We start from the raw sequence: 12,970 nt of genomic DNA on the forward strand, positions 1-12,970 counted from the left end.
AAACATACATATTTTGACCACTGTCCTCTTTAATTTGCTCTCCCTAGTTGAAACCTGAAAATATTGTACTTGGCTTAACTTGCTAATAGCCTGAGAAAGTTCTTGCATAGTCATTTAACAGTGCGAACGTTATCAGCAAATTAACACTTTTCTGACTGCTTGACTAATTTGCAAAAAACTGAAAACATCAAGAGGAAGCTGAACATGCTAAGTGTCTGCCAAGTTTTGTGCCAATCCATGAAACTTAGCTTAAATTATCCATTTTTTTTAACTCTAGTCCCACTAAAACTTTGCCCTTTTTTTAATCTGCATAAAATCTGGGATTCCAGCAGCGAGCTACACTTCGCAACAGCCAGCCAAGTTTCATGTAGAGTCATTAAATAGTGCAGCATTATAAAAAACTTGTTTTGTCCTGTCAAAGGGCCTAATGTATATGTTGCCTGAGAGAGAACTCCATCACAATGGCGACAGTGGTCCACAGCCCAAATTAAATATGGGTGTTCCATAGTTTGACCACAGCAGTGACTACCATTTCACCGCTGTTGCCAAACTTCTCTAATTAGGATGGGCGGACATATAGCAGTTTTTTACTATCCGCCACTCCCATGCAAAACTTGGCGGCTGTAAGAGACACTAAAAACACTAATTGCCCCCTTTGCCAGGGGAAATGAGTCTCATGGCGAGGGGGGAATTATCTTTTCCTATTTTCAAAAAGAAAATCCTCCTTTGGGATTTTTTTATTTAAATAAAAAAGAAAACTGCTTGGGTCAAAGCTCCATAATGTTGACAAAGCACTGCACCAAACTGAAAAAAAGCATTGACAGGACCTGCTGTGAAATCTGTTCTTGCCAATGCTTTAGAAATAACCGCCAAGAAATTTGGCGGGTGGCATCTCTGCCAGGCCCAAAGAAATAGAAAGAACGGCAAAAGGTTTTCTGGGTATAAACGTTTATGAATAAGTGTCAATTTTGAAAGTCATCGCTACCAGGCATGTGGATTCTTTTTCGGAAAATGTTGAATTTGAAATATACATTCCATGTTTGGGAGATATTATTAAGTGTGTGAGGTTTCTTCTGATGACTTGTTTCTTCTTTTCAGGCTAATAACCGGGCTTTGCGTGAAAAGATTCTGCAGGTGAATCCCCTCCTTGAAGCATTTGGGAACGCTTGCACCGTGATCAACGACAACTCCAGTCGATTCGGGAAATACCTGGAAATGATGTTTACCCCAACAGGCGCTGTCATGGGAGCAAAAATCTCCGAATACCTCTTGGAAAAATCCAGAGTGATAAAGCAGGGCATGTAAGTGTCCTACAATATTATCTTATTATTATTAGAAACTTTCGATTTCAGAGCTTGTCTTAGCACGGAGATCTACAGGCTCTTAGTGTAGGCCAGATGCCTGTGCTGACCCTGAGTTACAGATGCCTCTGTTGTTGGTGATTCCGTAGAGTACAAATATGAGATAGAAATCTGCCCAACTTGTAAAGTAGCCCAAAATAGGCAGACTGTCAGACTTTATTCTTCCCACTCACATCCATCAGCACACACAAAAGACAAGTCTCTCTTACTACTTCTCTCTTACTACACACATGCCACAACAATGGCGCACTCTAATGATTCAAATTATAAACTTATTTAGCAGCTGATTTCTATATTTCAGTATTGCTCTCTCTCCCACACAACCACACAAAACACCGGTCCACAGACTCGCACAAACCAACCACTGCTACCACAACTGTAAATACACAAAACATGTCTATATTTCAACCAACACCTAACTCTCTATATCAAGCTACAAGGACTCCTCCATCATCTGCATCTGATTGTGGACTATTCTAGCCATAGACACACAACTTATTGGAACATTCCACTTAAAGTATGGGGCATCCCCACTTCAACCATCAACACACAACACATTCGACACACATCTAAGACCCCTTTGTCATACAATGGGCAATAGCAAATTGATGCTTTCACCACCTTTGGTATATAATGTATCACAGCACACATGTTGACAACGGACCTCAACACTCTATGCAGAAGTAAAGTACACTATGCATTCCAATTCAATGTGTTTGTCTTCAACACAACTACTTAACGTAACACAGAAAACACAAAAATACCCAACCTGACTCAAGTAACACTGCATCAGAAGCTTCTTCGATGACAATGCACCTTCGTTAATACCACTAACATAACAGCAGAGCCATGACATTGCATCGTTCCATGTGTATACCTGATCTTGGGACGCCCGAGCAGTGCAGGGATATACAATACATAATTCAGATAGCTCGCAACACTCAAAGGATTATTAATTTAAATAAATTGATGCCAAACAAGGTATCTCCATATAGATGCCCTAGAACTAACACCTGAATAACTAGATGGCCAGTTAGTCTGGAACAAAATTATTGAAAGGCTTTATGACACTTAACTGTGGATGAAATAAAGTGCTCATGCAGTAGCACCTGTAGCGATACAGAGCTATATATTTGAAGAAAGTCTGGCATTGACTCCCCTCGTAGGTAATACAATCAAAGAAAGAGTATGACAAGCGTGGACATTGCCTATTGGAACATTCTAGACATGGCCAGTCTCTGGTTATATAGCATCATTGGCTCCCCATGCCTTTTGGCAAGCCCCAGCCTATGTTTGGCAAGAGATAGTTTGCTACCAAGAAAATAATATTTGCTGGATTCTGAAAGCTCTTGTCGATACAAGATCGAGTTCAACAAGATCCTTCCCATACAGATGTTGTAGGAGTAATATTTTATTGTATTAAAATCAATCAATTACAATATACATTAGGGTAAAAGCAATTAACAGATTTTCAAAAAGAACCTTTCAACAGTTGATAAATCAACTTAAACCCAGAGTCATCAGAAAATAGCATTCAACTTGGTCTTCGTTTGGTGCCTCAGTGAAGTGCCTAGTTAAGGCGCGGATGTTGGTTGAGAGGTGAGCCTTTAGGAAGGTTACTGCATAGAATTTTACCAAACTGCTATTAAAGTGGTTGGTCCCAAGTGAGAAGCAGCAGTTCATAGCTTCTTTGACTTATTCTTTTTAATGTTCAAAGAAAGAGATATGCAAATCATTTTCCCGAAGTCCAGGAGATAAGGGCAGATGCATAGTATATGTTCCAGAGTTTCAGATATGTAGCCACTGGAACAGCAGCCAGCATGTGGGCACATCACTTTTCCCAAGAGCCCTCCAGTTCAGCTACGGGAATGAACATGATGCGAAACTGTTGGTATTTGATTTTTTGGGTTGCCCCTAGGTCTGATTCGGGTTATGGCTGTTTTAGTGTGCAAAAAGTAAAGTGTCTGAAACTAGATGGCTGTGTTTGTATTTGGAAGTGTTTTTTGGTCATTCCATTAACAGAAATGAAAAAGAGAAGATCGTATTAGATGTTCACAAGTCCCTCTTGGTTGGTGTTACATTATTGAGCTTAAAGTACCTTAGAAGTAATTGTCATGATTCCTCTTGATAATTCTCTGCAAATCTATTTGCTATGCAGAAAATATCATTTGTTGGAATCCGAGAGCTCCTTTCCATGTATGTGACCTGAATACCTAGTTCAACAAGATCCTTCCCATACAGAGTTGTAGTTATGAATAGGCCAACCTTGTTTTTAGGACTCTCCAGGTTATATCTCCTACTAGAGCAATGTATTACTCTCATGGTGGACTTAGGCTAAAGCATTTAACCAATGGAAGACAAGAGAATCGGTCTATGTGTGTTTGACCATTGGTGAGTCAATGTATTTCCTGGGGATGCACCAGTGCTTCACCAGTGATCTGAGCTACCAACAACATATTTCAGGGAAGCTTGCTAGTTTTACAATATTATACAATAAAGTGTGTAGATTACATCCTTTCAGTAACATAATTTTACCAAGGACAGTGAGGTCATATAGCAAACTTTATCAAATGCATATTGTTTTAAAATGTGTTGTCTTCAAAACTTTCTCAGATGCTTAGTTTCTAACTTAGCCAAACCAGGCAAAAGTTCTACTTCTTTGCTTCAATTGTTTTGTTTCATTGTTCAAGTACGAATGTCAGGAGTGATGGTTCATGGGGAACTTTATGCTCAGCATACAGTTCAGGACAAGAGGAGCTCCATTTTTTTCTATTTAATGGGGATTATTGTCCTCATTTTTTAGATCTCTTATCAATACATTCATTTATATTCTATCTAGATTGCAGATTATTAAGCTATTTATCTTTCACACATGATAACTTCATGGGGGCCTTTATGATGTTCATCTAGGGTGTCTTATAAGGGACCAAAGGGTGTTAATCCTGAATCTTGTAGTGAAGGAATGAAGAGGTTATTTTAGAGTGCACACAAAAAACGAAGAGTCCTCGGGCTACAACCACACTACAGCAAATAACAACGTTCTAGTTTTCTTTCTGAACAAAGATTCAGAGTTTGTAGAGCTAAGTTTGAACGGAAGGTGATTCCAGGCATGCACGTGAAAGCATGAGAAGGACCTCTCCTTCTTGCCTGTCTGACCCTAGGAACCTACAACGAAAGAGGCTTGTGAATAGTGCAACATTCCTGGCGAGGATTAGTGTAGTTGTCTGGATTCCAAGTACTGAGAGCCTACCAGAAAAAAAGCCCTATGTGCTAAAACAAGTGACTTGAAAATGATTCTCCTCTTAATGGGGAGCCGGGGAAGAGATCTCAGGTGAGAGGCCAAAGGTGTATGGTAAGGGAGCCTTAGAATGAGCTGGGCTGCAGCATTCTGGGCAGTCAGAACTTTCTTAATCATGATTTGAGGGAGGCCCAAATACAGAACATTGGAGTAGTCCAACATGGACATAATGGGACCGTGGACTGCGGCCTTCCTGGAGGGAACTGAAGAAGTAGTATAAACATTTTTAAAGAGCGCAGCAGACCAAAGCAAGTTCCAACCACAGCAGACATCTGTGGGTGGAATGAAAAGCAATTGTACAATTTGACCCCAAGGTTTGTAAACTCCCCCAAGGGAGAGGGAGGAGGTGGAGCCCCATTAGGTCAACAATTTGGCTACCAATCAGCTGGAAAAGTTTCAAATAAAAGGACCTCTGTCTTTTCCATGTTACACATTAACCGCATGCGCGCTAGCGGGTTTTCCCGCAGTGCGCTGAGATTTGAAAATCGCGGCTTTTGTGACAAAGCCAGCTCGTCATGCGCGCAGCGCAGGTAACGCCCATGACGAGCTGGCTTTGTCATCCGCATCGAAAGGGTTAAGTGGATAACACACATCCATTCAAAGACAGCGGACCATGAAACGACGAGCTAAGACAGTCGCCTCCTCCTACTTGTACACACTTCAAATGCTCAGTAGAATCTTCAGTTGGATCCCAACCAACCACAGAAAGATTGTCTCTTAGGCCCTCATCACCAGCTGCCTTGACTATGGCAATGCCCTCTATGCCGCATCTCCATCCAGCTCCTCAGAAGACTCCAGATGATACAGAAGGCTGCAGCCAGACTCATCCTGCACCTCCCCAAATGAACCCATCATCGCCCACGACCTGAGAGGCCTCCACTGGCTCCCCATCCAGGAAAGATGGCAGTTCAATATCCTTACGCACACCTACAAAACCCTCCTGACCTAGGACCTGCCTACCTCAACCATCGGCTGCACTACCACCAACCCGCTAAACACCTACGCTCCTCATCACTCACACTCACCCCCTGCATCCGCTGTACCCTTCCTTCTCCTACATCGCAGCCAAGACCTGGAATGACCTCCCCCTCCAGCTCTGTACGGCCCCCTTGCTTGCAAACTTCAGAAAGAGACTCAAGACCTGGCTCTTCCACAACGCCCAGATGCCCCTAGGGTTGACAGTGCGCTTTACAAATGCTAATTTATTGAAAGACATGGCCTGGCAGGGAGGGCGATAGATCAAAACACCAGCCAAGGATTTCTGAGGGGAGAAGATGAGGCAAAGGTTTATTTGGGTAGAAATAAATTCTTAATATGAAAGTCAATGCTAACCACAGTGTTATGTTCTGAATCCTGAGTTTGTGCTTCTCCAGACCAAGCACTCTTTAATAATACCTACCGGTATGTATGACATGTAAATCCTACAGCTGGTAGGCCCCTCTGCCTTTTTTAACATTTTCTATACACTGATTTACACACGCATGATTCATTGTCTCTGTATATTTTTGATGTAAAGTGCTCCGACACCCTACTTCCACTGGTATGAGAGGTGCAATAAAACAAATGAAATACATCTGAAAGCAGGGCTATGGTGAGATGAGAGACACTGTTGGAGGGTGATAGTGAGGGAATCATTGAAGACCCCCATCAAGGAATGTTGTATTCTGGTGCTCAGTAAGGGCTTCATTTACAACACATTAAAAGCTAATACAATTGTATATTTACAGTTATGTTGTAGAATGTACCATGTTTCCCAAATTTTCATTGGGGACAACTTCCCGTAGCCTCCTTTCGTAGTGGTTAGGCTCCGTCTCTGCACTCCATATATACCGTACAGGGGCTGGTCTGACAAAACTTGCCAGGGCTGCTTTGGTTCCCAGTCTGGCCCTGGGAGAAGCAGGAGCCTTGTACCGCTAAATAGACTACTATATGCTCACATGCCAATTGGCCTGATCACGGTGTCTCCCGCCTGACATTGCCTCTTCTTCAATAGACATGAATGGGGAAAAATGCATTCTGCTGAATATTTTTCTAAATCTCCCACTTTCTTCTTCCAAAATGTTGGCATGTATGTGCATGCATTTATGTGAAAAGCTTTCTTACGTTTTAGGCACCTGAAAAAACAAAACAGAAATCGCTTTGGAAATGTAGAATCTGGCCCGTGGATTCAACTTTCTGAAATAAAACCAAACTTTGAAAAGTTAGTTGCGGGAGATGCAGCACCAACCTTCCCTTTAAAAAATTTCGATTTTTGCCTATTTTTTCAATATAAAATAATAAAACCTTTAGTAATACTAGTATTTGGTGTGTACTTTTTTGTGTATTTTTTGTGAATGACTGTTTTATGTTTGAAATGTAAATTGTACAAATTGCTAGGGGGTCTCCGGCTTCCAGTAGTGATTCTTTGGTGTCCTCAGGAGTCAAAAAGTTTGGAACCACTGCTGTAAAGCATTACAAACATTGCTTTTTCAGCTATGAGTTTTCAATTTTTTTCACTATAAGCTGGTACTAGGACTCCTTCAAGCACGTGCACACTTATTAACAGTAATATAAACATTTCATGTGGCCAAAAAACCCAAGCACAGATATCCAAAGCCTTCATGTCTGAGACCCTTTAAAAAGAAATTAAACATAACATCATAGTTGACTTCAAAAACCATGCATGCTAAGAAATAATCTTATTATAACCACATCTTATCAGCAAACTATGATGTTCAAAAAGCTCTTGACAGCTTAGTTTGGTTCAATAGGACGATGCCCCATTTTTCCAAAAAGGTTTGTCCATTTGAATTGGTGAGAGGGAGAAAGGCCAATACCAGTTTGAGGCCTGGTTGGATGACTAAATGGGAAAAGTCTGACTCTGATGTTTCCAAATTAATGTCCACTGTTATTGAAAACATGTTTGATTCTCAGGTCAAACAAAAAATGTGGTACAACGCTAAGAAGGCTGTAAAGGTTTTCCCCCTTATGATTGGAGACATCCTCGAAATTAAATCCCCTGTACATACTAGAAAGGGTGACAGTAAATTTAGTGAACCCTTTAAAGTCATTAGGATTGCTGGTAGTGCTGTCAAAGTCACGGGAGGACATTGGTGGAACCTCAATAGAGTTGTGTGCCAAAGTCTCTGCTCCTCCAGGTCAAGCCTCTGAACCATCTCACTTTGACCAAGAAATTGTCAGACGGAGTTTCAGGCCCATTGTTAAACCTGCTAGATATAGGTCTTAAGTTTCTTTTCTTCTTGCTTTCCTGTTATTTTTTTTGTTTTGGAAGGAAGGAAGTTATGTTATACTTTGTGTGTTGTATCTCATTGTATTACTTCTGCTATATATTTATTAACCTCTTCTCAGAATGTTGTGTGGCCTCTTGTAACTGTGCTAGATCATTCAGTTGATCTGGAGTTGCTGTTGGAGTTGGTCCTGACCTTCTCCTCTCCCCATGTAGTCGTAGTAAACCTCTTTACTTCACTCCTGACCAACGTGATTACTACAATACAGCACCTTGTTCGTATCCTAAACAGATGTATATTTAATTACTGTTGACTTTTTTCAAATTAATACTCCTCCGAAGTATCTTCCACAACATCTGCCCTACTGGAAGCCCACTCAACAACTCACGATCTGCTGCAGTGGTAGATCAATAAAGGTTAATAATCATTTATAATAAAACTCTCTCAAAGAACTCTGTCAAGGACTTCACTATGTGAGCTATCTAAGCTGAAACAGTACTAACACCCCTTTCCAAATATCAATGAAACCATTTCTGCCTTGGCAAACTATATGTCTTCTTTGTGCCTGGAGCTCAGGATTCAGAAATGAACCTTGAGGCTTCTCTAGAATGTCCAGACATCTCCTCATATCCCCTGAATTTCCCCAAGCCACTAACATAAGGTGAGCCTACACCACTCGCTTATGTAGGACTTGTAATAAACAAATCAGCAACACTGGAAACCAAGAAATCTGAATTGGACAATGGATCAATGTTTCCATCAAGACTAAATCATGCCACGTCACCAACACCACTGGATCTTTCATGCGACGCATATGGCACAATATCCGCGCTAACAACACTAATGGGAGAAACTCATGAGGACCTGAACTCTGCCAATCTTGGAGAAATACACACGTGACATTCATCCTTGGTCCCACCTTCCCCTGAAAAACCTCAGAGTCTAGGTATTTAACCTGCTAGTAAACTGATCCACACCAAACCGTCTCCACTTCATCTCTAATTCCAGAAAAAATGTCTTGTCCACTCTCCCATCACTCAAGAAACTCCTGAACATGCTCAATCACTACCATAATATGCCTGCTTGAATAGAACTGCCAAAACTGTTTTGCCAACCCTACTAATCCTTTCGAATGTGGATACCTCTTAATATTCATATTCCCTATAGCTGACACGTTGTCCATTCTCAAAACAACCTAGCAGACTATTTTCCACTTTGCAAAAATGCTCATCAGAAAAGATCTTCTCAACAATTCCATAGAGTGGATATAATGCATAAAATGTTCCTGGGATGTTCCAAGAATGCTCCTGTTGAATCCTGGTCACACCTGGCTCACCCTCCGTTGCAGGTTTGCATTTGACACTATTAACAAATCTGATGACTCCAAAGATTTCTCTCCAAATCCAAGCCTAAACAATTTCTAACCAGCAATGAATCTCTGTCTTGCCTCCTGAACATCAACAACACTGAATACCTCACTCAAGTCTGTAAATGATCAGTTTTAAAACTCTGTAAAGCTTGATAATGCAAGAGGCCTGGTAACACCTGAATAGGTATGCATGTCAGCATTCATAAAAATGTTTGATAACTCTGTCACATGTTTCTTCTTTATCTTTTTTGATGTGGTATTTTTTGAGAAATTTAAGTAATCCACACACATTATGTTTTAAAAATCCCACAGACTTGGTCTCCAGAGTTGGCTCCAAACATCAGACTTCCTTCTGTTTTTTTCACTATAACCCCTTAACTCTCTGAAAGCTTTTTACATCTTTCTGAATGGAACCAAAGGCTCCCACATGCTCAGATATTCCTCTCCAAACAACCAACCCCGTGTCTCAAAGAGCAACAGAAGTACTTGCCCTTTTTAGTTCACTGCTTTAAACACAAAATCCATCTGTCTCAATCTCATAACATTCTTCTTTGAGGCTACAACATTATTCTGCTTTTGCAATTTGTTCACCAAATAAGCACTTTTCAAATAATAATAATAATATAGGGCGGTTAGCATCTTTTGTAGTCCTATTTTAGTGTGATCCAGGAGTACCAAGTCGGCAGCGTACTGCATAAACTGGATTTTGACTCCCCCCAATCCTTGGGGTTGCTAGGGCTGCCCCCAACAGGGCTGTCTCCATATCTGCTGTGTACAGATTGAACAGCAGTGGCGCTAACACGCACCCTTGCTTTAGGCCTCGGTCCGTGTCGATCTTCTCAGATGCGGAAACACTCGAGAGTTTAATTCTAACCCACGTTTTTTGATAGAGTGACTGAATTGCTCTTAGCAGGGTCGGATTGATGTTGTCAATTGGGATTACAATAAATTGGGGGTGCGGACTAAACGTCGCACTTTTGGTGATGCACCACATAAGGGTGAGTGCAATTACATGCCTCCCATGGTATGAATCTTTTCGTTTGATATATTTTAGAGATAGTTAGCCCATTTTTCATTTATTATTACAGGTGCCCAATGACAATGGTTTTTAACCTGCGTGCACTTTGAAAGACTTTTTGCATCCCCTCCCCACTTCCCGTCCTGATGAAGACCCTGTGTTGAGGAATTGAATTACCTGGTTTATGGTTGGGTCGAAACGTCGACATTTTCCTGTTGGAGCCTGCACCTACCAGTCTCTGCCCCCTCTCCCCCTCGTCGCCCTCCCTCCCAAATCCCATTGCCAACTGTGCAAACTAAGGATAACGGAGGTTGTGTCCAAAAGAAGTACAAGCTAGTAAAGATTTAATTTTTTTGCAAGCGTTTTCTAGGGCAGGCTCATGTTTTGTACATAAACAATCTGCACTTTGTTTCTCTGATCTCTTTGATCAATCACCTGAGCACACACTTTGACCTTTCTCTGTGCACGCCTCTCTTTTACCTTAGAAATAACTTTTGTTTATTGTTAATGTAAATATTTGTATAAAGATTTGCTAAATTCTTTTCTTCTTGTGAATTGTATATTAAATAAGATAATCCGATTGGATTCTTGTGAAATCTTAAGGTTCTTGGTGCATTTTGTGTAATATTTTGACAATGTGGGCTAGTATACCTATTTAACCAACTGTACAGATTTATTCTAGAACGGATTGAAAATTGATTCAACTAAATACAGTAATTGTCTTACATGGTGAATTGTCGTCGAGGACCAATTGTTTATTATAATATCAGATACCCAGGTCCTTTGACTTTATTGGGTCAACCCCTTTTTTATAACAGTGTACAGATTGAACAGCAGTGGCGCTAACACGCACCCTTGCTTTAGGCCTCGGTCCGTGTCGATCTTCTCAGATGCGGAAACACTCGAGAGTTTAATTCTAACCCACGTTTTTTGATAGAGTGACTGAATTGCTCTTAGCAGGGTCGGATTGATGTTCCATTTTGCCAGCTTTCTCCATAAAATTGTATAATCACCCTTTTCCAGTGGTTCCTCTGCCCAGTGGATCACTGCTTTTGACTCGCCACAGGAGAACAATCCCCAAGCAAGGATCTACCCACTAGTACTCCAGGAACATGAGGGGATGGCCCCTTTGGCATGGCTTGTGCTCTTCCTACTGCCACTCCCAATTCTGTGTTTCGGCCCCTGTGGGTGGATGGGGGTCATTACCCTCGATCTGCACCCTCAGAAAACCCACTAGACTCCTGCCCATCATGAGCATGGGCCTTCCCCCTACCTTGAAAAAATGCATCATCGGTCTTTCTGCCCCCCTGGGGGCGGATGGGCGTGATTACCCCCAATGTGCCCCACCAAGGGAGCAGAAAGCGCACCAGACAACAGGGACAATTTATAAAAGAAAATGTACAGGGGTGTGGGCTGGTGCCATGGGGATTGCCACGCCCATCCCCAAAAATATGGAAACACCCTGGATTCCCCCAGTTGTCTAGTTTTACAAAATATGCAGTTTTGCTAGGCTTCCCTAAGTGCTAACAGCTACCCACTTGCAAAAAATGGGTTAGTTCTGAGTGGAAAAATGTGATGTGTCCATTTTGCATCGTGTGCCCTTTCTAGTCAAAGGCCTACACACACAAGTGGGGTACCATTTGAATTGGGAGACTTGGGGAGGATGCTGGGTATAAGGACATTTGTGGCTCCTTACAGATTGAAGAACTTTCCATCACAGAAATGTGAGGAAAATTTGTTTTTTAGGCAAAGTTTTATGTTTGCAAAGGATTCTGGGTAAGAGAACCTTAGGAAAGCCATGCAAGTTCACCTACCCTAGAGCCCCCTAGGTGTCTAGTTTTCAAAAATTTGCAAGTTCACTTGGTTTTCCTAGGTTGCAGATGAGTTAAGGCCCAAAATCCATGGCTACCCGCTTTTCAAAACAAGCATTTACAATGCAATGGTTTCGCCTTTGGAAAAGTTAGAGTTATTGGCATTGCTCATGACATTTCTTTTTTTTTCTTTTTTACTTATAAATAAATGGCATTGTTATTTACGTTGCCAACAGCTCTCACAGCCCACACAGCTCTCTCAGCCCACACAGCCCACGCAGCTCTCTCAGCCCACACAGCTCTCTCAGCCCACACAGCTCTCTCAGCCCCCACAGCTCTCTCAGCCCACACAGCTCTCTCAGCCCACACAGCTCTCTCAGCCCACACAGCTCTCAGCCCACGTAGCTCTCTCAGCCCACGCAGCTCTCTCAGCCCACACAGCTCTCTCAGCCCACACAGCTCTCACAGCCCACACAGCTCTCACAGCCCACACAGCCCACACAGCCCACACAGCCCACACAGGCCACACAGCCCACACAGGCCACACAGCCCACACAGCCCTCACAGCCCACACAGCCCTCACATGCCACACAGGCCACACAGCTCTCACAGGCCACACAGGCCACACAGGCCACACAGCTCTCACAGCCCTCACAGCCCTCACAGCTCTCACAGCTCTCACAGCCCACACAGCTCTCACAGCTCTCACAGCCCACACAGCCCACACAGCTCTCACAGCTCTCACAGCCCACACAGCTCTCACAGCCCACACAGCTCTCACAGCCCACACAGCTCTCACAGCCCACACAGCTCTCACAGCCCACACAGCTCTCACAGCCCACACAGCTCTCACAGCTCACACAGCTCTCACAGCCCACACAGCTCT

The 12,970-nt window shown here is 42.4% G+C and overlaps 1 protein-coding gene across 1 annotated transcript in view; it reads left to right on the plus strand.

Annotated features, from left to right (window-relative positions):
* MYO3B (myosin IIIB) overlaps positions 1–12,970 on the plus strand; it is a 1,488,954-nt gene that overhangs the window by 331,504 nt on the left and 1,144,480 nt on the right. Inside the window, exon 7 of the mRNA XM_086956107.1 lies at positions 1,099–1,301. Coding sequence (XP_086812233.1) covers positions 1,099–1,301 — 203 coding nt within the window. The remainder of the gene's footprint in view (positions 1–1,098; positions 1,302–12,970) is intronic.

Source organism: Lissotriton vulgaris, chromosome 2_1 (genome assembly GCF_964263255.1).
Source record: "Lissotriton vulgaris chromosome 2_1, aLisVul1.2, whole genome shotgun sequence".
NCBI lineage: Eukaryota > Metazoa > Chordata > Amphibia > Caudata > Salamandridae > Lissotriton > Lissotriton vulgaris.